The sequence below is a fragment of the Bos indicus x Bos taurus genome, chromosome 19 (genome assembly GCF_003369695.1).
Source record: "Bos indicus x Bos taurus breed Angus x Brahman F1 hybrid chromosome 19, Bos_hybrid_MaternalHap_v2.0, whole genome shotgun sequence".
Classification (NCBI taxonomy): Eukaryota; Metazoa; Chordata; class Mammalia; order Artiodactyla; family Bovidae; genus Bos; species Bos indicus x Bos taurus.
In genome coordinates, this window is record NC_040094.1 from 57517334 (window position 1) to 57539797 (window position 22464).

At 53.7% G+C, this 22464-nt stretch overlaps 1 protein-coding gene and 1 non-coding gene across 3 annotated transcripts; both read right to left on the reverse strand.

Annotated features, from left to right (window-relative positions):
- Nucleotides 1-2694: 2694 nt before the first annotated feature.
- On the reverse strand, nt 2695-15850 carry CDR2L (cerebellar degeneration related protein 2 like). Of its 2 annotated transcripts, none has more exons than XM_027518830.1 (5): nt 15753-15850; nt 8418-8530; nt 7951-8099; nt 6286-6450; nt 2695-5220 (listed from the first exon to the last, which is right to left on the reverse strand). In XM_027518830.1, the coding sequence occupies exons 1-5, from the start codon at nt 15829-15831 to the stop codon at nt 4332-4334; spliced, it is 1395 nt and encodes a 464-aa protein (XP_027374631.1). In that variant the 5' UTR covers nt 15832-15850; the 3' UTR covers nt 2695-4331. The 2 variants fall into 2 exon arrangements, with proteins under 2 accessions (XP_027374631.1, XP_027374630.1); XM_027518829.1 differs by lacking the exon at nt 15753-15850 and adding an exon at nt 11156-11435.
- A 5151-nt stretch (nt 15851-21001) lies between these two features.
- On the reverse strand, nt 21002-21074 carry TRNAG-CCC. Its single transcript has one exon. It is a non-coding gene; the product is annotated as a tRNA-Gly (tRNA).
- Nucleotides 21075-22464: the final 1390 nt, after the last annotated feature.

The window sequence follows — 22464 nt, forward strand, 5'->3', positions numbered from 1 at the left end:
ACCTCTAGGAGGGCAGTGGCTCACTCTTGGATCTCCAGTACCCAGAACCTGGCACGTCACAGGTACTCAAAAAAGATACTGATAAAAGGAATTCTCTGGAAAGGTGTTTTTGAAAGTTGAGTTCCGCCAGTGGTGAGTTTTAGTAACTTCAGGTTCATTCACAAGGTAGCCTAAAAGCAGATCCCCGCGGAGCCCCCGTGAAGAAGGCTCAGCATGACAGACACCAGGTGGGACAAGAGGCGGGCAGGTCCAAAAAGAAATATTTTAAAAAGTGGGCAGTCTCCTCCCACCCCACCTCCACCCTCTCCGACTCCCAGGATCTGTGGAGCAAGATGGCCGTTTCTTCTAGCCAGAAGCTAAGAGGAGGATGGGGAAATATGTACAGATTCAGACAGCTACAGATAGGCTAAGTAGAACTCTTTAGAGAACTGTTAAAAGATGAACTCCAAAACTGAGAGGTTCTTACTCTGAGAAAGGTTTAAAACAGAGCTAGCAGTGTTTGGAAACAGTTAAAGGTTAGCTCAGTTGCTTTGCTGAGAGGCAGAGAGGTAAAAGGAAAACAGAGCTCAGTAAATGTTGGTGATTATTAGTAACACTCGTGGTTGTTTCTTAATAGCAGGTTCTATTTTTAGGAAGAACATAATTACCTAGAAAAACATGCCCCTAGGAGCTGTTTGAAATAGGAGGTTTTATCAAGTCAAGGCTTTATCATTTTTGCCTCACTAATAAAGGCAAATTCTTTTGGAGGGGAAAAAAAAAAAAGAAATACTTCCCAAGCACTGGCTTTGTAAACCCAAACTAGGAAGGGAATGGCACTTGACATGTGCCTTTGGGGCTCTAGGCTTTAAGGGGAGTCTCCTGGGATCCTCCCTGCCTGACTTAGTCCCAAGACCTCAGAGTGAACAGAGGCATCTCCATGGTGACTGGGAAAAGCTGCTCAGGGAGGTAAAGCCAGGGACTCACCCAGGTTGACGGCTCAGGGATTATGAATAATGAACACACCATCCCATGGCATCATTGCTCTAAGGCTGGGCTCCAGCTCTGTGCCTGACCCAGAGTGATAGGAAAAGGAAACTGGAGGTTTCCATGGCCCCAAATAAACACAGCCTGCTCGGGCCATCTGGTGGCCTGGATTCTGGGAGAGGAGGGGGGTAGCAGAGAGAATAGAATGAGCTACCCTGGGGTGGAGAGAAGAGCAGCTGGCAAGCTCCTTTTACCTGCTGTTGCCATGAACCCTCCAGAATTGAGGCCCTTTTGGGAAAAAACAGGGCTAAGAGGTGCCACCTGTTCTCTTAAAAGGGTGATGCTGAAGGTGGAGGCCAGCCTTCTTCCTTTTTCTGATTCTCCATAGGCTGAAAGGGTGCTTCAGGAAGGACGTGCGTAGGGATGAGAAGAGAGGAAGATAAGGGACCATCAAGCCATTCCTGGAAGCCAAGAAACTTGCTGACACCAGCCCTTCTCTATAGCTGTGATTTGGGGTACCACTGTCATGTAGGGGTCCACAGGATTTTCCTTTCTTCTCATGTTGAGTGCCCTAGGGGCTTCCCTGGTGGCTCAGACGGTAAAGAATCTGCCTGCAATGTGGGAGACCCAGGTTGGATCCCTGGGTTGGGAAGATCCCCTGGAGAAGGGAATGGCCACCCACCTCCAGTGTTCTTGCCTGGAAAACCCCAGGGACAGAGGAGCCTGGCAGGCTACAGTCCTTGGGGTTGCAAAAAGTCGGACACGACTGAGTGGCTAACTCTCACTAGGTCAGTCTGGCTTTTAGAACTCAGAATTGTGTGGAGACAGGGAACATGCAGTATCGAATACTGGAATTAATCAGGTCTGGGTTTGACTGTTCCTATGTGACTTTGAGTCACTGACTTAACCTCTGAGTCTTGGGATCGGATCCTCGTCGGAGGTTGTATTGCTGCCTGGGAAGGTGGCTGAGGCTAAGGGTGATTTAAAAGGCCTGGCTGGATGCAGGCCCCAGTTTCCTTTGCTTCTCAGGTCTGATGGCTTTGGGAGTCACATGACATCTTCTCCGGCCCACTGGAGACAAGTCACAGCAGGACTGGAAGATCCCACAGCCGCTTGCACGCTGTAAAAACCCCCTTGCTATTCAGATAATGTAAAAAACTTCTTGCCAGTTTGGGACCCAGCTCTGGGCTCCCCACACCACAGTCCTCACCTCCCGGGTTCAAGGAAAGTTGCTCCTGGCTCATTCTGGAATGTGGGGGGAGATGGGGGTTGGTGGGAGGTCCCTGAGCATACCCTCAGTGAAGACTGGACGCTTTTCCATGTGGGATTGGGATCCACAAGGCTGATCGAATTTTCGGAAAGGGGAGATTGGAGAAGGGTGCAAGAAACGGACTCCTCCAAAGATTCAGGAGCATCTTCATTGACTTCTGGTTACCTGGGCTGTTGGCAGGTGTGGGCTGGGGGGAGGGAGTTGCAAAATCGGTACAGCAAGGAGAGTCTACCCCTTGGTAGGTGCTCTTGGGGCACCTGGCAAGGCAACACTTCTGGCATGGCTGGCACTCAACAAATATGGAAACTTCCAAGAGTCTGCTGTTTGGCTGCCTATCACAAGGGAGTGAAGTCAGGATGTGCCCCCCGCCTGTGTGATGGGAGGCTGGTGCAGGAGATGCTCAGACAGGACCACTTGGCTCCAGAGCCATTTCTGCTTTTAGAATACTGGTGCGGGTTTGGTTTTTTTTTTTTTTTTTTTATTAAAGAAGAGAATAAAGCATTTGTAAATATATTTCTCTCATGTATACTTCAAAGATGACGCTGGTCGGCAGCTACAGAAGTAGGGAGCAAAGAGGCAGGAGCCGTTCCCCCACCTGTCCTGTCCCACTCCACCCCCTCCACCCTAGATGACAGAGACACATGGAGGGCTGGGAACTGTCTGGCTCCAAAGGACGAAAGCTTCCAAGATATGTGAACGGAAGGACCAGCTGACAGGTCTCATCACAGTGCCGCCCGGAGAGCAGGGTGGTGCCTCCAGGGAGGCTGGGAGGCTTGTTAAGAAAACCCCTTAGAAACAGATAAGGCATGAAGGTTCCCCACTGGGCTCCCAGCACAGAGGCCAGGGCCACTGACTTCCCTCCTCCAATCCCTAGGGTCTCAGGATGGGCGGTAGAAAGAATGGGGAGCCCTGAAGGGCAAGCTGGGGATCTGGGCCTCTCTTAGCTGAAGCTGGATCTTCTGAAGCCTTAACATAAGATAAAGTCCCTGACCCTCCTGGGTCCTCAAAAGCCCCCCACAAAGCTGAGTGGTTACAAGCAGGCATTTTATGGGGAGGAGGAGACGCGCTCCCCATCTGGTCCCATTTCAGCACTGCCCAGGGTGGGGTAGCATCCTGGGGGGGGCGCAGTAAAGGGGGGCAGGGGAGGATGCTGGGGCCATGGGCTGGTGGCACATGCCCAGGACATTCTGGGGGTGGCACTCATGACCTGCGGTGGGGTGGGCCTGGTGGTGGGGAGCGTGGGGGTGAACGAGACACATTGTGGTCCCTGAGATGGGGACAGGCAGAGGCCAAGCTCGGTGAGTCAGAGGAGGCATGCAGAGATGGGAGCTCCCATCTCCTGGACCCCTGGAAGGCTTGATACCCAGAAGGCATTTCTGGGGCTGGAACCCGGGGAGGCTGGCTCTGAGTTGATTGGCTACAGATCTGCGGTGGGCTGAGGGTGTCCAGGGACAAGCCCACCCTCACCAGGACTGGCATCGAGGGTCGCTCAGGCCTGGCTCAGGCTTTCTGCTCTGCCTGGCAGGGGCCATCTCTGACCTGGTCAGGACCCTTGAGGCAGGACAGCTGGTACGAAGGGAATGACAGCGTGTCACAGCTGGGGAGAAGCAGTGGATGGTCCGGGAGACCCCTAGAACCTGCAACAGCTGGCTCTGGGGTCCCCGTTCAAGTGTTTCCAGTTGTGGCGAGGGGGGGTCAAGGAGAACTTGCCTTGCAAAAAAATCTCTCAGGAAAACCAGCGTTGAAAAAAAAAAGTCAACGGGTCCAGAATGGCTTTCAGAAGCTTGGCCACAAATCTGAGAGCAAGGCCTGGGGTTAGGGGGCAGGGCTGGGAGAGCTGAGAATCCCCAGGGGAGTAGGGACTTTTGGCTTGCAATCTGTGGGCTGCGCCTGGGGGCTGGCGCCGGTGACGGAGGATCCTGGGTCGCGAGGAAGGCCTCCATCATCAGCAGAGAGTGGATTTCCCCACGTGCTCCCTGGGTCAGAGGACAACCTCCCTCGGGGGTGTATTGCTGCTAAAAGGGCTCCCTCACTCACCAGAGGCTGCAGGGCCCAGGTTCAAGGGACCCCCACTGGCCTGACCCAGGGGGGGAAACCGTCACTTGCTGCTGTGCGTCTTGACTTTGGTGGCGTTGATGTCGGCCTTGGTCTTCTGGATCCTGGAGAAGATCTCCTTGAAGAGAGCCTTGTACTCGGGCTGGCTCTGTTCCAGCCGCTTATCCACGGCCTCCACGTGCTGGCTGAGGCTCTTCTCCGCCTTGGTCTCCCCCAGGCCCTCCTCGCCAGCCCGCAGGTCCCTCCAGGAGCTGTCCCGGGAGATGGGCCGCGAGGTCTGCACCCCCGCGTGCCGCACCCCGGCCCCGTGCTGCCGGCACTTGCTCAGCAGCTCCTCGTACTTCTCCAGCAGCGCGTGGTACTGCTCGTCCACCTCGCGCAGGATGGACATGCCCCGCTTGCGCACGCTGTTGGCGTGCAGCGTGAGGTTGCCCGCATGCCGGCTGGCCGGGTCTTTGGCCACGATGGCGTTGAGCGCCGTGTCGCTGCAGCTCTTGCGCACGGCGTGGCCGGGGGAGGCGGCCGGAGAGGAGACCCCGTCCTGGGGGCCTGAGTCGTCGCCGATGCCTGGCTGGGGGTCGTCGGCTTCGGGCGCCTGGGTGAGGGGCGCCAGCAGGGCCTCGGCCAGGTGGTCCTCCCGGCCCAGCAGGTAGGTCTTGGCTTGCTTCATCTGCTGTAGCTCCAGCAGCTCGGCCTCCAGCTCCTGCACGCGGAAGCGGCAGCCCTCCATCTCGCACAGCTGCCGCTCCAGCTCCGAGTACTCCTGGAGCACCGCTGCATACTCGCGCTCCGCCCGCTCCTTGCGCTGCCGCTCCTGGCTCACCTGGGAGCGCAGCACGCCCACCAAGGTCTGCAGCCGCTCGTTCTCCTGCTCCAGGGGACGCGGGCCCAGCTCCAGGGAGGAGCTGTGCAGGCGGAAGGCATCTTCACACCTGGGAAGGAGCAGGGGCAGGTGGGCAGATGGCGAGGGCGCGCGCGGGCCAGGCCCTTGGAGCTCAGCTGCATCTCTCTGCCCCACTGGGCTGCATGCTCTGCCCACTAGAGTCACTCCCGCGCCTTCTCCCCCGGCTCTCTGCCCTGGGAGCTTGCCCTTCGCTTCAGCCAGGTGTCCTGGCTCTCTCTTGGGTTCAGCCGATGGGCGCTACCGGCAGGAGTTCCAGGGGTAGGAGCAGAGAGAGGTTGCAGGGAATGTCTCTCCCTGGGCTTCCTCCCTGGTTACTGTGGGGCAGGCAGGAAGCCTGCTCCATGCCCTCTGGGTTCCAGTATCCTCCCTTCTCCTGGCCCCTTTGGTCTCAGGATGGTATCAGCTCTTGACTATTGCAACCCCAGGGTATAGCAGTGTCCACCTAGTTTCCCCACACCTTGCCCACACCTCTTTATCGATCTGTCCTCAATTACCCTGGGAGGGGCGCTGTCTGTCTCTTGCCAGGAACTTTATTGAAACACCCATTAAATCCACGGTGTGTATTCTTCTTTAAAAAAAAAAAATTGGCTGTGCCGAGTCTTAGATCGTCAATCTTTATTGCAGCATGCAGGATCTTCAGTTGTGGCGTGTGAGATCTAGTTACCTAACGGTGGATCGAATCCAAGCCCCCTGAATTGTGAGCGTGGAGTCTTAGCCACTGGACGACCACCAAAGTCCCCCACTGTTTAAGTCATCCCAATTCAAAAGGCTTAATGGGAACTGAAAGGGACGGTGGTTCGTCCCTCCTGACTTCTGACTTACTAAGCAGGTGACCTCGGAGTCTCAATTTCCTCTTCTGAGTAGCGGGGATGATAAACCACACCTCACCGTATTGCCATGAGAATTAAGTCACTGAGCGGCGTGGTGGGCACGTGGCCAGGGCTCTCAGCGCCAGCTGCTGACTGCTGTTAGCTCCACGACCTGCCTCTGCAATAGCTCAGAGGATGCACCGACCCTCCTCCCACCTGCTGCCCGGTGCCCACCCTGCCTTCCCCTCACCCCGTGGAGATGGGCCCAGCGCACCCTCACCTACCGGGGGCTGGTGCACAGCTCCTTGAGGCAGGGGAAGGTGTGGATGGTGCGCCTGCGTTCGCGCTTCTCCCGCCGCACGCGCAGCTGCTCCAGGTCCCGCAGCTGCTCCACCTGAGCCTGCAGCTCCTCCACCTGGGTCTGCAGGCGCTCAATGGTCTCTGTCAGCCTGGGGTGGAGTGGGGCACACACAGATGGGAGGGACGCTCAGGGGACAGGGCCAGCCCTCCTCACCGAAGCCCTGGGGGGCTTGGGGCTGGGGCCAGACAGGCAACCTTGAGCCACACTGCCTGGGGCTGAGGTCAGACGAGGAATTCCTTGGGCAGCCAAGGACCCACGCTTCTGCTCCACCTCCCAGGCTGAGCCGACACTTCTCCGTGTTTCCTCCCTCCGTTTCTTTCTTTTTTAATGTATCTACTTATTTATTTAAATTTACTCATTTATTACGTATTTATTTACTTATTTGGCTGTGCCAGGTATTAGTTGCAGCACACAGAATCTTTGATCTTAGTCTCGGCATGTGGGATCTTTGGTTATCACCTGTGGGATCTAGTTCCCTGGCCAGGGATCAAACCTGGGCCCCCTGCATTGGAAGCGAGGAGTCTTAGCCACTGGATCACCAGAAGGCTCTTTTCTTTCTTTTCTTTTTAAAGATTTTTACTTTATTTAATTGGGCTTCCCTGGTAGCTCAGCTGGTAAAGAATCCACCTGCAATGTGGGAGACCTGGGTTTGATACCTGGATTGGGAAGATCCCTTGGAGAAGGGAACGGCTATCCACACCAGAATTCTGGCCTGGAGAATTCCATGGGCTGTATAGTCCATGGGGTCGAAAGAGTTGGACAAGACTGAGCAACTTTCACTCTCACTTAATTAATTTATATTTATTTTGGGGCCATACAATGTGCAAAATCTTAGTTCCCTGATCTGGGATCAAACCTGTATCTCCTGCAGTGGAAGTGCAGAGTCTTAACCACTGGACCACCTGGGAAGTCCTGTCTCCTCCGTTCCTTGTACACCCTTCTATCACTTATCACTTTGCACTGCAATAAAATATTCACATACCTGCCTTCCCTCCCAGAGGGCGGGACAGTGTCTTTGCATCCCCATCACTATATTTTCCCTAAAACAGAGCCTGGAGTATAGTTGGTGCTTAAAGATGGGTTGTGGCCGGAATGTTCAGTTCAGTTCAGTTCAGTTCAGTCGCTCAGTCGTGTCCGACTCTTTGCGACCCCATGAATCGCAGCACGCCAGGCCTCCCTGTCCATCACCAACTCCCAGAGTTCACTCAGACTCACGTCCATCGAGTCAGTGATGCCATCCAGCCATCTCATTCTCTGTCGTCCCCTTCTCCTCCTGCCCCCAATCCCTCCCAGCATCAGAGTCTTTTCCAATGAGTCAACTCTTCGCATGAGGTGGCCAAAGTACTGGAGCTTCAGCTTTAGCATCATTCCTTCCAAAGAAGGAATGTTAAACCAGCCCAAATCAATGAGGGCAAAGTTACTACCATCCCAGGTTCCCAGACCTGGGCTTTTGGTAGAAGGAATCTGAGTCACACCCACTGGCACACACACACACACACACACACACACACACACACAGGTACACCCAGCCCTGGGGCCTCCCCCTTACCATCCCACATCCAAGTTCCCAGCTCCACCCGGCCCTCACCCGTGGATCTTCTGCTGGGCCACCTTACTCTCCAGCACCAGCTTCTGATTGGTCAGCTCCAGGTCTCGGGCCGCCAGGTCCAGCTGCTCGTACACTTTGGCGTGCTGTTCATTCACGTGCCGCAGTGTGTCCAGCTGTTTGGTCAGGTACTGGGGGATGGGGGTAGGGGTGGGATAGTTACCTTTCAGAACTGGGTTGGGGAAAATGTCTCTGCCTGGGCCCTCCTCCCACTTTCAGGAACAGGTTTGCTTTCGGGTATTCATCTGCAGCGGAGGGAGGGGGTCGAGCTGGTGGTTCAACGGGGCTGCCTGGGACAGTTGTGCAGGTTGTGGACTGCACAAGGCTTTTGGGTCAAGGCTGGGTCTGCTAAGATGGGGTACCTTTTCCTAAGCTGCACACAGGTACACACAGACTAAGGGGCCCTCGATGGGCTGGGGAGCATGTATAGGGCCCAGGGGGCCCCTCACCTCGATCTCCTGCACTTGCTCCTCGTTAGTGGAGTACATCTGCTGTAGAGACTCCTCTAGCTCCTTGTTCCTCTCCAGCAGCGTCTTCCCCAGCTCTGCGGCCAAATGCAAGTCTGGTGGGGAGGGGGCAGAGGGTGGGAGGAGCATGAGCAACAGAGAATGGAGTCAGAAGACCCTTCCCATTCCTGTTCTGAACATTCGCTCTGGGCTGAGCCTTGGGGACCTGGAGAGAACCAGGACCCAGGGGCCGCCTCTGGGGAGACTCTAAGCCTGGAAGGAGATGTAAGCCATGAGGAGACCTGTGCATTGGCCTGGAATGCCCTCTCCCCAGACACTCCTAGAGTTCCTCTCTGTGCCCTCAAGTCTGTGCTTTAATGTCACCTCCTCCAGGAAGCCTTTCTCAAACACTGATTCAAAATTGCACCCTCCCCCACCCCCACGCCCTCCCTGCTTCATTTTTCTCATTAGCTCGTATCACTAACTTACCCAACAATTTGCTCATTAACTTGCTCCTGCCCCTTGACTAGTGGTAAGCTTAAAGGGTAGGGATTTTGCCTGTTTCAGTCACTGATACCCTGAGGACTTAGAACAATACCCGGCACAGAGCAGGTGAATAATAAATCTTTTTTGAAAGAACGAGTGAGTGGAATGTGATAAGAGCATCAGTATAAGCTAAACGAAGATCATGGCATCCAGTCCCACCACTTCATGGGAAACAGATGGGGAAACAGTGGAAACAGTGTCAGACTTTATTTTTCTGGGCTCCAAAATCACTACAGATGGTGACTGCAGCCATGAAATTAAAAGACGCTTACTCCCTGGAAGGAAAGTTATGACCAACCTAGATAGCATATTCAAAAGCAGAGACATTACTTTGCCAACAAAGGTCCATCTAGTCAAGGCTATGGTTTTTCCAGTGGTCATGTATGGATGTGAGAGTTGGACTGTGAAGAAGGCTGAGTGCCGAAGAATTGATGCTTTTGAACTGTGGTGTTAGAGAAGACTCTTGAGAGTCCCTTGGACTGCAGGGAGATCCAACCAGTCCATTCTGAAGATCAGCCCTGGGATTTCTTTGGAAGGAATGATGCTAAAGCTGAAACTCCAGTACTTTGGCCACCTCATGTGAAGAATTGACTCATTGGAAAAGACTCTGATGCTGGGAGGGATTGGGGGCAGGAGGAGAAGGGGATGACAGAGGATGAGATGGCTGGATGGCATCACTGACTCAATGTATGTGAGTCTGAGTGAACTCCCGGAGTTGGTGATGGACAGGAAGGTCTGGCGTGCTGCAATTCATGGGGTCGCAAAGAGTCGGACACGACTGAGCGACTGATCTGATTTGATAAGCTAAGTCACTTCCAGTCGTGTCCGACTGTGTGTGACCCCATAGACAGCAGCCCACCAGGCTCCCCGTCCCTGGGATTCTCCAGGCAAGAACACTGGAGTGGGTTGCTATTTCCTTCTCCAACGCATGAAAGTGAAAAGTGAAAGTGAAGTCGCTCAGTCCTATCCGACTCTTCGAGACCCCATGGACTGCAGCCTATCAGGCTCCTCCACCCATGGGATTTTCCAGGGAAGAGTATTGGAGTGGGAGCATCAGTATACAGAGGGGCAAAGTGCCCTGGGAGATAGGGAAGGGAGAGTTCATGGCGTGGATGGTGGGAGTCTCAGACAAGGAGCAGCTTTGGAGGTGGGCTTGGAAGGACGCCCGGAGCTCACTGAAGAGGGGAGGGGGTGGAAGGGTTTGCTGGCTATTAGAACTGGACCAGGCTTCAAAGCCTGGTCTGTCTTTAGGGGGCTGTGTGGTGGAGAGGAGCGGGGTTTAGAAGGAAGTAGCGGGTGCCAGAATCCCTAAAAATTATCTCAAGTGGGTCTGGAGTTGGGTGAGAGTATCATGACATTTATGGCAGAAAGTGAAGAGGAACTCAAAAGCCTCTTGATGAAAGTGAAAGTGGAGAGTGAAAAAGTTGGCTTAAACTCAACATTCAGAAAACGAAGATCATGGCATCTGGTCCCATCACTTCATGGGAAATAGATGGGGAAACAGTGGAAACAGTGTCAGACTTTATTTTTTGGGCTCCAAAATCACTGCAGATGGTGACTGCAGCCATGAAATTAAGAGGTGCTTACTCCTTGGAAGGAAAGTTATGACCAACCTAGATAGCATATTGAAAAGCAGAGACGTTACTTTGCCAACAAAGGTCCGTCTAGTCAAGGCTATGGTTTTTCCTGTGGTCATGTATGGATGTGAGAGTTGGACTGTGAAGAAGGCTGAGTGCCGAAGAATTGATGCTTTTGAACTGTGGTGTTGGAGAAGGCTCTTGAGAGTCCCTTGGACTGCAAGGAGATCAGCCCTGGGATTTCTTTGGAAGGAATGATGCTAAAGCTGAAACTCCAGTACTTTGGCCACCTCATGCGAAGAGTTGACTCATTGGAAAAGACTCTGATGCTGGGAGGGATTGGGGGCAGGAGGAGAAGGGGATGACAGAGGATGAGATAGCTGGATGGCATCACTGACTCAATATATGTGAGTCTGAGTGAACTCCGGGAGTTGGTGATGGACAGGGAGGCCTGGCGTGCTTCGATTCATGGGGTCACACAGAGTCGGACACAACTGAGCGACTGATCTGATCTGATCTGATCTGATCATGACATTTGGAGTGGATATTCCCACATATATATGCCTAACTCCTTTCAGACACAAAGGGTAATGAATAAGATAATGAAGAAGGACCTACTGTATACCACAGGTGCACGCGTGCTAAGTCGCTTCAGTCGTGTCCGACTCTTGGTGATTCTATGGACTGTAGCCCACCAGGCTCCTCTGTCCAAGGGATTCTCCAGGCAAGAATACTGGAGTGGGTTGCCTCTCCAGTATTTCCAGAAGGAAATCCTTCTCCAGGGATCCTCCCCATCCAGGAACCAAATCTGCACCACCTTATGTCTCCTGCATTGGTAGGCGGGTTCTTTGCCACTAATGCCACCTGGGAAGCCCATAGCACAGGTGAGTCTACTTAATACTTTGTAATGACCTATATGAGAAGAGAATCTAAAAAAAGAGTAGATATATATCTAACTGATTCACTTTGTCGTAGAGCAGAAACTAACACAACACTGCAAATCAACTCTACTCCAATAAATTAAAAAAAAAAAAGAAGCAAAGAGTAGTATATTTATATATATATATAATTCACTTATATTTAAATATATATTTATAAGGGAAGCCAAGAATCACATTGTAGTCTCAAAGAGGAGGGCAGGTCAGTTTCTGCTGTGTGCTTGGTGGAAATTCAGCAGGACCAACCACCCCTGGTTCATGATGAGGGAGGCATACCAGCTCCCTTTTCTATGTAATGAGATGGTGAGCATTTGGCTCATCCACAAACCCTTTCAAATAACTCAGGTATAAATGGAAAAACAGAAGGTGACACTCAATACAGCTTTTTATTTTTTTGCCTTGGGAACTGGGTCAGGTGGTCTGCAATGGGGCCATTTCTACTAATGCTGTCTCCTGCCTTGGCTTCGAGGGACAGGCTCTGTGGATGACCTGCATGAAACTCCTGAAACTTAAGCTAGAGTTTCAGGGCCTTCAGTCACAGTTAAGGCTGAGAACAACTGCACTTTATGCTTTTTCTTCCAGGTAGGCATCTGAGCTGGGTATGTATTCCTACCACCAGCGGGGTGCGCTGGGGTGGCTGCAAGTCACATTATAACCTGGGGATGTTGAAGGCAGAGAATGTGACCAGAGCCGCCTAGTGATTCCAAGGAAGGGGAGGAAGAGAACACAGTGGAAGTAGTTTGGGGTGGGGGAGAATCTCAGGGACTGTTTCAGGGAACTTGGATCACAGTGGAAGCTAAGCTGGTCAGAGCTGCCAGGAGGCATCATGAGAGAAGTCTACAAGCTTCAGGGCAGGGGACTGAGTGGAGCCAAGTGCTGGGGAAAGGACCCAGCTAGATGAGGGCTGGGGATGACTCTGGGGAGGGTGCAGACCCCAGACCAGAGTGGGAGGGGGGCCTAGGAGTGGGGGAACAGAGGAGCTGGCTAAGCTGGAAGTGGAATCTGGAGTAATAAGCAGCCTGCCATGGCCAGAATAATGGTCACACTGGACCATTACTGGGAGGTACTGGGTCTGAACTGGCATCTCCCCTGCCTGGACCTAAGTTTTCTGGGGTCTCCTGCAGTGGGCTCTGAATGCCAGTCAAGGTGTTGCCTGGGAGCAACGCCCCAGAACCCGAGAGACAATGGCTGGGAGCCAGGGGATGTCTTTGAAAGGAAACCCTGAAATCACACTGCCCCTCCTGACTGGGGTCAGCATGGAGCCCCCTAGACTCGGGAGAAGAGAGACAGGAAAAGGACAGAGGGCAGACACCAGGAAGAAAAGACAAAGATAAAAGGGACGGGAGAAGGCCAGCCACCACCTGGCAGGGTGGCAGGGGTCTGTTCACAACCTTCAGGGCACCAATGTCAGGAACTCTGGATCTGCGGAATTGGGGTCCACTCACCTTCCTCCCTTTGCCATGTCAGAGCTCGGCCCTGAGGCTGAGACTCAAGGTCAGGAGCCCAAGACTTCAAATGTGTGACTCAGCAGCCATCTCTCAGTCCGGAAAGAGGTACCCACAGGGCCAGGCACACCTGGTCCAAGGTGGGGGAGGGAGGCAGGCAGAGAGAGTGCCAGCGCCTAATAATTAATGGCTTTTTCTATTTTCACGGGTGCTTATGGCAGAGGGCAGAGGGGGCACAGCGAGAACTGAGGGCCTTGTTTGTCCCCACTGCCTCCCTCCACCAGGACAGAACAACGTCAAAGTCAAACAGGAGCTTGATGGCGAAGCATTTGAAAGTAAATTTGGGGCCCATCCTCAGCAGGGATGGAGCTGGCTGAGAAAAACCACGTCCTGGGATGCTCAGAGGCAACGAGGGGGAGCTGGGCAGGAGAGAGTTTGGGCACTGGGTGAGGGGAAGGGGGAAGCAACAGACACCTGATCCCCCATGTGGTTGGCCTCTGGCCCAAGTTCACCCCACCATCCGGTGCTTCATGCCGGGCCCCACAGGGGTGGTGCTGCAGTAGCTGTGCCTGGGCCTTCCTCCAACCCCACCCTGACACTCTGGATAATCCCCACTTCCCGGTGCAGGCTTCTCACATCACTCTGTGCCTTAGTACACGTACCATCTCCACTAGACCACTGGCCTTCCTTCCTCTGCCGGGGCGGTAGGGGTGGGTAGGGGTTTGGGGGTGTGGCTGTTCCCCTCTAGCTCCAAAGGGCTGCAAAAATCTTGTGCATCTCGCAGCAGAGGGCCCTCAAGTCTGTTCTCACTGTCTGCAGGGCTCACTGCTGCAGAGCCCCTGTGGCTCACTCACAAGTGCTGATTTGATCCCATTCCTGCCTCCTCGGCTGGGCTGTGGAGACTCCGGAGGGTGGAGATCAAGTCCCCAGGCTCGGCCCTGCATCTGGCCCTTGGCAAGTAGAGGCTGGGGTTTTGGTCGAAAGCTCTTGTTTCTTCTGAGACTATCTCTGGTTTCCCTCCTTGCTGCTGGCATCCAGCTGCTACTCAGGCCATGAGGCTAGGCCAACTGCTGCAGACCAGCAAGGCCAGAAAAGCAGGGGCCTGTGGGGCCCATTCCTGACCCTGGCCCCAGAGCCTGGCTGCCCGGCCACCCTGGGATCTGGGCATCCCTCCCTCTCCGGATGCAGCACATCTGCCAGCCTTTCTCCCTGGCTCCTTCCTCCCACATCTGGGCTGGGCATGGTGCCAGAGCCTTCTTCAGGGGCGCGGGAATGGAATGAGACAGCAATGACATTAGCATCTGCCTCCGAGGAGGCCATCTTCCCAGGCACTCAGCTTCCAATCTTTCCTTCCAGGCCCACCTCTTCCGTGAAGCCCTCTCATTGCATCCTGCCATCCCCACTCAGTTACAAGCCCAACTTCCCCTACCCAGGTGAACCGAGGAGGCCAAGGCTAAGACTGCTCCCAGCTCCCAGGATGGCGTCTGACACAGTGGAGCCTGATAGGTGTTTGTGTAATGTGAGGTTTTGGGAGTAGTTGGCCCAGGGTTGGGGAAGGAGGTGTTGCAGCCAGGATCGGGCATTTCACTCCAGGCAGGGAGGCTGAGGGTAGAGGCAGGGTCCAGCCCAGAACCCCCAGTCCCACCCTGGTCCCCCAGAGGCTCCAATTAACCCACAGCCGGGAGCACAAGGGCAGAGCCTCATCTACCAGCAAATCTGGCCACGTGGGATTGTGGGTCAGGGCTGAAACACAAAGGCTCCAGGATGGGGGTAGATGCCTCGCACAGGGGCAAAGGCAGATATCTGGGCCCCAGAGTTGGAGACCCAGAGTAGAGGCTGTCGGCCCACACCCAGACTGTCCACACCCACCCGGCTTGCTGGGTGACTATGGTCACTTCTAGGATACACTTCCTAGCCCCTCCAATTCTGACCATCCCAGAAGGAGGCACTTTGGGGAAAGGAGAGTGGATTGAACTCCAGCGGGCCTTGGCCCTGACCCTCTCAAGCCTTCTCCTCCTTCCTGTCCTAACAGCCCCGCCCCCTCCTCGGAGTGATGTCACCCCGGCCACCTCACCAACCCCCTTCCAGTCGCCCTCTTTGCCCTCAGATGGGAGAGACGGAAACGTGGCTCCCTCTTTACTCAGGCTCTGATCTGGGGCACTGCTCAGAATTCCCAAATCCGACCTGCTCCAGACCTTGCGCCATTTGGGAGAAGGCCAGCAGGGGAAGGGCTGCAGGGACTCCTCCCTCCAGAAGGCGGGTTGGACTCCTAGTTGTCTCCGCTGTCTTCATCCGCAAGATGCCCGCACCCTCATCACCTCCCCCGGGGGAGGGGAAGGGAGCTGGGGAAACTTTCTAGGAGTCTGTGAGCTCCAGAATCCTGGCAGGGAAGGGTGCCGCTGGATTTAGAATGGGATTAACTTCCTCCCCTCACCTCTCCCCACACACAACCCCACTCAGCAAAACAGAACCAACAAGCCGCCTCCTGGCCTCCAAAGACTTCCAGTTAGCATTTTCAGACCCCCTCAACCATACCCGGGGCTCCTGGGCAGTTCCTGCCTATAAGATGAGGTGGGCGAACTGGGTGATGTCCACCCCTGTTGTTTAGGGAAAGAAGACCGCTCCCCCGACTTTTGCAGGTCTCCACCGGTCTGGTTCCGCTTTTCCGGGGCAGGCCACCGTCTCTCCACGTCCCCATTCTCCAGACGCATTTCGCCTCCGAGTCTGGCACGCCAGATGCAGTCCGGCCCTCCCCGGGGTGACACCTCCCAACAATGGAGAAGGGGACAGGGGTCGCGGGGCGCACCCCGCTTTCCCGCTCCCTGCGCTCACCCTGCTCCAGGTCCTGCTGGTCGTACCAGGGCTCCTCTTCCTCTGCCGTGAAGTCCTCCATCCTGGCGGCCCTCCGCATGGCCCCGCAGGCGGCGGGTGGCGGGCGGGCGCTGCGGCGGCGCGGCTCAGGGCCGGGGCGCGGGGCCCGGGACAATGCGGCGGAGGCGGGCCGAGCCTCCCGCGTCGCGGACTCGGGCTGCAGTGCCCCCGCCCGCGCCGCGCCCCCTCGCCATCGGCCGCCGGCCGGACGCCCACGCGGGGCTGGCTCGCTGCCGCGGGCCGGCCGGGCCGGGGTCTTGCAGAGCGGGGCGCACCGGGCGGCAGCTGCACAAAGGGTGGAGGGGTGGGGACGGCGGGCGGGAAGGCGACAAGGAGGCTCCCGGCCCGACCGGCAGGTCTGGGGCGCTAGGAGCGCGCGGGTGCCGCGGTGGGCGCCCCCAGCCCGGCTCCTGCCCGCGATGCCCCCGGCCCGCCCGGCGACACCCGGAGCCGCCGCTGCATCTTGGCGGTGTCCGCCCCGCGCTTCCCTAGCAGCCCGCTCCGAGGGGTGGACCCAGAAGCCGCAGGCCAATCAGGAGAGGTATGCAAAATATGAGGCGGGGCCGAGGGCGGGATCTCCGCGATGAGGCGGTCGGGCTGTTGCTGAACCAACCCTCCCCTTCTAGTCTCACTCCAGTTTCACTCAATGCGTGAAATCGTTTGTTTACCTACTGTTGTCTCTCTCTCCCTGTAGATCTCCTAACAGCAACGATCTTGTCTCTCGTTCTCGGCTGGCTCTTCAGTGCCTAGAGCAGGCTGAACCATTGCTACCTTCCATGAACACTCTTGGAATGAATGAAAATTAATTTAAAATTACCTTTAGGAAATTGTGTTTAAATGCCTGTGGCCTGAAACCTCACGCTAGGAGTGGTGAACTTTGACTGTTACCCGCATTTTGGGTCTTTCCCTTTAAGATCCCGTTTCCCTCTACTTGAGATCCATATCTTACGCCCAATTACACTGCTTACACCGTATATAGTGTCACCTCTCCGAACATTCTTTCCTTAAAGGAGTTTTCAGAATCAAGTATACATGTAACTCATTTTTTATTAGGACCTACCACGCACTGGTACTATTAAAGCACCCTGACCATAACCCACTCTAAATACATGTGGCAAATACATCCGACAAAGGACTTGTATCTGGAACAGAGAAAGAACACCTGCAAATTCACAAGAAAGCTCAGTGGAAAAGTGCATAAAAGACTTGACCAAGCACTTCATAAATGACCCAATAAACATGTGACAAGGCATTGAACTTCTTTAGAAGAATCAAGGAGGCACCATTGTTTCTGTAACAAACTACTCCAAATTTAGTCACTTCAAACAACACGAATTTATTATCTTACAGTTCCGCAAGTTAGAAGATTGACGTGGCTCTCGATGACTAATATCTAGTTATCTGCAAGGCTTTGTTCCCATCTGGAGGCTCCAGGCAAGCATCTCTTTCCTTGCTGCTCCTACCTTCTAGAGGCTGCCCACATTCCATGGCCCATAGTCACCCTTTTCCATCTTGAAATCCACCAACAGAAAATGACCTTTCTCATGCTGGATGACTCTGACATCTTTGGCCTCTTTCTTCCACTTTAAAGACCCTTGTGTGTACACTGGAACCACCTGAATAATCCAGCATAATCTGCCTCATCTCAAGATCCTTGATTTAACCACATCTGCAAAATACCTTTTGCTAGGTGAAGTAACATATTCAAAGATTCTGGTGATTAGAATGTGGGCATTTGGGGGTGTGTGTCATAATTCCATTTACATAAAGTTCAAAATTGGCAAAACAAATCTAATCAGGATAATATTTGGCCTTGGGGAGACATGTCGGGGAACACTGGGGGCTGGAAGTGTTTTATTTTCTGATCTGGGTGTTGGTTACACACAGGTGTGTTCATTTGTAAAATCACTTACGATACATGCATTTCTCTGAATATGTTATATTTTAATAGAATAGTTTACTCAAGAAGAAAAAAAAATTCCTATGGCCAAAACACAGTCAGTTTCTGTCCTTCTGTAGCATGCATTCTAGCAGGGATAAATAAATGTGCTATGAAGGAAATTAACAGGGTCAAAGACACTAAGACAGAAAAAGCTGGACATACATCAGAAACTGAAGGAAGCCCAGCATAACTGGAGTGGAGTGGATAGAAGAGAAATGAACTGGAGTTAGTGCCATGGGAAAGAACTGGGGATTTTATTTTGTTCCCAATAGACAAAGAGACCCAATAAAATGCTTTTCATTTCCAGTTGTGAAATATCACTGGCAATTTTGGAGCATGGATTGGAGGACAGCAAGAGTGGAAGCAACATGGGACTTCCCTGGCAGTCCAGGGGTTAGGACTCCACACTTCCACTGCAGGGAGCACAGGTTCAATTTCTGGTCAGAGAATTAAGATTCCACAAGCCAAGGGACCAAAAAAAAAAAGAAAAAGAAATAAAGAGTAGAAGCAAGAAGATCAGTTTAGAGGCTTTTGTGATCATGTAGGGCACGTTTGACAGCAGTGGAGATGGAATGAGATGAGAAATATTTAAGCTAAAGAAGGCTGAGAGCCAAAAAGTTGATGCTTTGGAATTGCGATGCTGGAGAAGACTCTTCAGAATCCCTCGTACAGTAAGGAGGTCAAACCAGTCAATTCTAGAGGAAATCAACCCTGAATATTCACTGGAAGGGCTAATGTTGAAGCTCCAATACTTTGGCCACCTGATGGGAAGACCGACTCTTTGGAAAAGACTGATACTGGGAAAGACTGAAGGCAGGAGAAGAGGGCAACAGAGAATAAGATGGTTGGATAGCATCACGAACTCAATGGACATGAGTTTGAGCAAACTCCAGGAGATAGTGAAGGTCAGGGAAGCCTGGTGAGCTGCAGTCTATGGGGTCTCAAAGAGTAAGACACCACTTAGCAACTGAACAACAACAACAAAGATATACAGGTGAATTGACTGAAAAATCGGAAAGATGCCTTAAATGTGTGGCTGTAATAACTGGGCAATGGTGATGCCATTTATTGAGATGGGGACAAAATGAGTCTAAGGGACAAACAGGTTGGGGGGCTGAGATCCAGAAGGGACTGGTCAGCACACCCAAACCACCAAATCCCCTTCCATTTGTTCATTTCTTCATTCTGCAGCCCGTGGATATGTACCCACAGGAGCCAGGGAGTTTAAGGAGTCCCCAGAGAAGAGCAGGGGCAAAGGGCTGGGGGCCAGGACCTGGGCAGTGAGGATGCTAGCAATGAAAAGCAAACCCGTCAACCTGAAAATTCACCCCAACCTGCAGTTAAGAATGCTTTCTGTGAGGACTTAGAACAGGGGTCCCTCACCCTCTGGGATCTAATACCTGGTGATTTTAGGTGGAGCTGATGTAAGAATAATAGAAATAAAGTGCACAACAAATGTGATGTACTTGAATTATCCAAAATCACAGCTGCCGTGCCCCCGCCCCGCCAATCCTGGCTGGTGGCTAACTTGTCTTTTATGAAACCGGCCCCTGGTGCCAAAAAGGTTGGGGACCACTGACTTAGCAGACCCCCATGTTTGCAAACATCCGGCTCAGAGGTCATCACTCAATTCTGGACCTTTACCACACTGCCCACATCCTCAGCATGACCCAAATACGCTCCCTTCCTGGAGCCACTCGCTCCCTGCCCCAGCCACGGAAGCATCGCCTGGCAGGGATAAATAAGCCTGTCACAAAGGCTGGATTCTTTTGCTGCCTGAGCACTGGGCAGAGTGATTCAGGCTGGAGCCCCTAGATCTCAGGAGGCTGGTGCGGGAGGTGAGCTAGAGCTGGGCAACCAACTCTTCTAGGTTGGTGGGGTCTCCTTGTCCTGCCTGCACGGGACCGAGGGTAGAGGCTGGGCTGACTGGGGTGGAATGCCTGCTACATGCCAGGCCTGTGCTGGGCCCTTTGCCTGGATTGGTTGGCTCCTTGGCCAGTGAGGCCACTCCCAGTGCCTTCAGGGCAGACAGTTTTAATACTTTCAAAACTATTCCAGGAGGAAGAAAATCAGATCTGCCTTTGAAGAAGGAAATTTCTCAGCCTCCCTGAGCTACCAGACAACAAGCCCTGGATTCGATCCACTTCAGGACTTTCCTCTAAGCAGGGTAGAGAGTCAAGCCCAGCGGTTGGAAGTAGCAACGACCCGACCTTGGTAACCCCCAGAACACTCATCAGTGGGTCAGGCAGACCTGTTTCGTGGTGCTCCTTGTCAGGAGCATCAAGACTCCGCGCTGATGGTCAGAGCCTTGGCAGCTTCGATATCCCCCCCCACCCCCCAACTTTGGGTACCGTGATTCCTCTGGGGGAATCAGTTTCACACTGACCAGGCACGCTTACCGAGCTCGCACCCGAGCTCCTGGGAAATGCAGCCCGGATCCTGGGCCTGGAACCCGAGCACAGATACAGAACCCCGGGGTAGCTAGGATCCAGACTTGACGGAACCGCCCTCCGGCAGAGTGCCCCCGGAGCCCAGCCCACCGGAAGTGACAGCGCATGCGCAGGCCGTGCTGACGTTGGAGGGTCCCGGCGCTCTGGGTTTTAGGAGTACGCTGGGGGAGGGGCCGGTTGCCAAGCCCGCGCCTCTGGGCCCTCGGGGTATCCTCCGACCCCACAAGCTGCGCATCTAGGGTGCTCCCACCCCTGCAGGCCTCTCTACCCTCCCTGTCCCCAGACCCGTCATTCCAGCGCTGGGCTTAACGTTGCACTGAAAGATCTCACCCCTTCTCTCCCTTCCAGCGGCCTGAGGTCAGGCCCTGGCGGGGTAAGGCGCTCAGTAGTACATTGGATGAGTGGGGTCATCCGGGGTCCACCCCACCTTCCCCCCTCCACCATCTGAGTGTGTTCCAGACAACGGTCTGTTCTGAAAGAGGAGTTATGTTAGTCTCCTGAGTCCTTGTGGTCAGGAAGTGCTGCTGTGTGTTTGCCTTAAATCCCTACAATTAATCCCTGCCGTCAGCAGTGACCTTTAGGATCCTGCTGCGGGGCTGTTCTCTAGTGGCGTCATTCTTACTCCTTCAATACTTCCTCCTGGGGTTGTTGGGAGGGCCCTGAGTTAACACAGACCAAATGCTTAGAACAGTGACTGGGCCAGGGGAGCACTATTCAGTATTTGTTCTTAGGATGATTATTATTGTCACTTTTAGGGGGGCTGTTGTGAGTCTTAGTTGCGGCATGCAGGATCTTTAGTTGTGGCATGTGGGATATAGTTCCCTGACCAGGGATTGAACCTGGGATCCCTGCATTGGGAGCACAGAGTCTTAGCCACTGGACCATCAGGGAAGTCCCTACTGTAACGTTTTTACCTGAGAATCCACTCTTTGCCCATCACTACCCCTCTTCTGGCAGGGCCCCTGATGGGGGCTGGGGAGACAGTCCAGGGCCTTACCTTCCTGGTGGGGGGTCAAGGGGTCAGTTCAGGCCTGCAGTCAAGGCCTGAGACGTGGGCCTGAGAGAACTGGCTGTCTGGGCTCCCATCCCAGCACTGGGCCCCCTGCATGGAATCCATTTACCTCCCAGCAGACTGAGAGCTCCTTGAGGGCAAGGACTCCAGCTGGCACATAGCAGATGCCTGATGAAGGAACAAATGAGTGCTCTAAAGCCAGTGGCAGGTGACTTCCCTTGCAGTCCAGTGGCTAAGACTCGAGCTCCCAATGCAGGGGGCCTGGGTTTGAACCATGGACAGGGAACTAGATCCCACAGCCATAATGAAGATTGAAGATCTAAGACCCGGCATGGCTGAAATAAAACAAAGACAGTGGCAGAATCATATTCCTTGACCCTCCTTCTTTATCCATCTCCACTCCAGAACACTTGCACCACTTCAAAGACTTGTGTGTGCATACTAAGTCGCTTCAGTCATGTCCAATTCTTTGTGACCCTGTGGACTGTAGCCCATGAGGCTCCTGTGTCCATGGGATTCTCCAGGCAAGGATACTGGAGTGAGTTGCCATGCCCTCCTCCAGGGGATTTTTCCCCACCCAGGAACTGAACGCCTGTCTCTTAACATCTCCTGCAATGGCAGGCAGGTTCTTTACCACTAATGCCAGCTGGCAAGCCCTGAAATGCTCTCAAAGGAACTAAAAACTGAATCTGAGAAGCAGTTGGTGAAAATGTACCTTTCCTATTGATTGAAGTGGATTACCAAAGTGGCTCCATCTTCTGTGATCACCTAGGAGTTTTCTTCACTTGGTTCTCTGCGTGGTAGGCCTGTGCTGGATGCTGGGAATACAAAGAACGAGACAGAGCTGGCCCCCGCCCTCATGGAGCTTGCATTTCAGCAGGAGACATAAATCAAGCAAAAAGGCAAAAACACTGAAGATGGTGGTGAAAGTTTTAGGAAGCACACTGAGGGTGAAATAGCAACATCTGGGGATGAGGAGTCGCTCAGGAAGAGTTTCCTTTGGCAGTGGGGTTTGAGCTGTGCAGCCTGTGAGGATCCTGACCAGGGGTCAAACCCATGCCACCTGCAGTGGAAGCACAGAGTCTTGATCACTGGGCCACCAGCAAAGCCCCTGGGAAAGGAGACGGGTCCCTGAAGCATGAGAAGGGCAGCGACATGAAGAGTGGGCAGAAGGATGTCTCAGTCAAAAGGAACAACTTGTACATAGATCTCAGGAAGAAAGAGCTTGGAAGCTTTGAGGAAATAAAGGCAGACCAGCGTGAGAGGAAC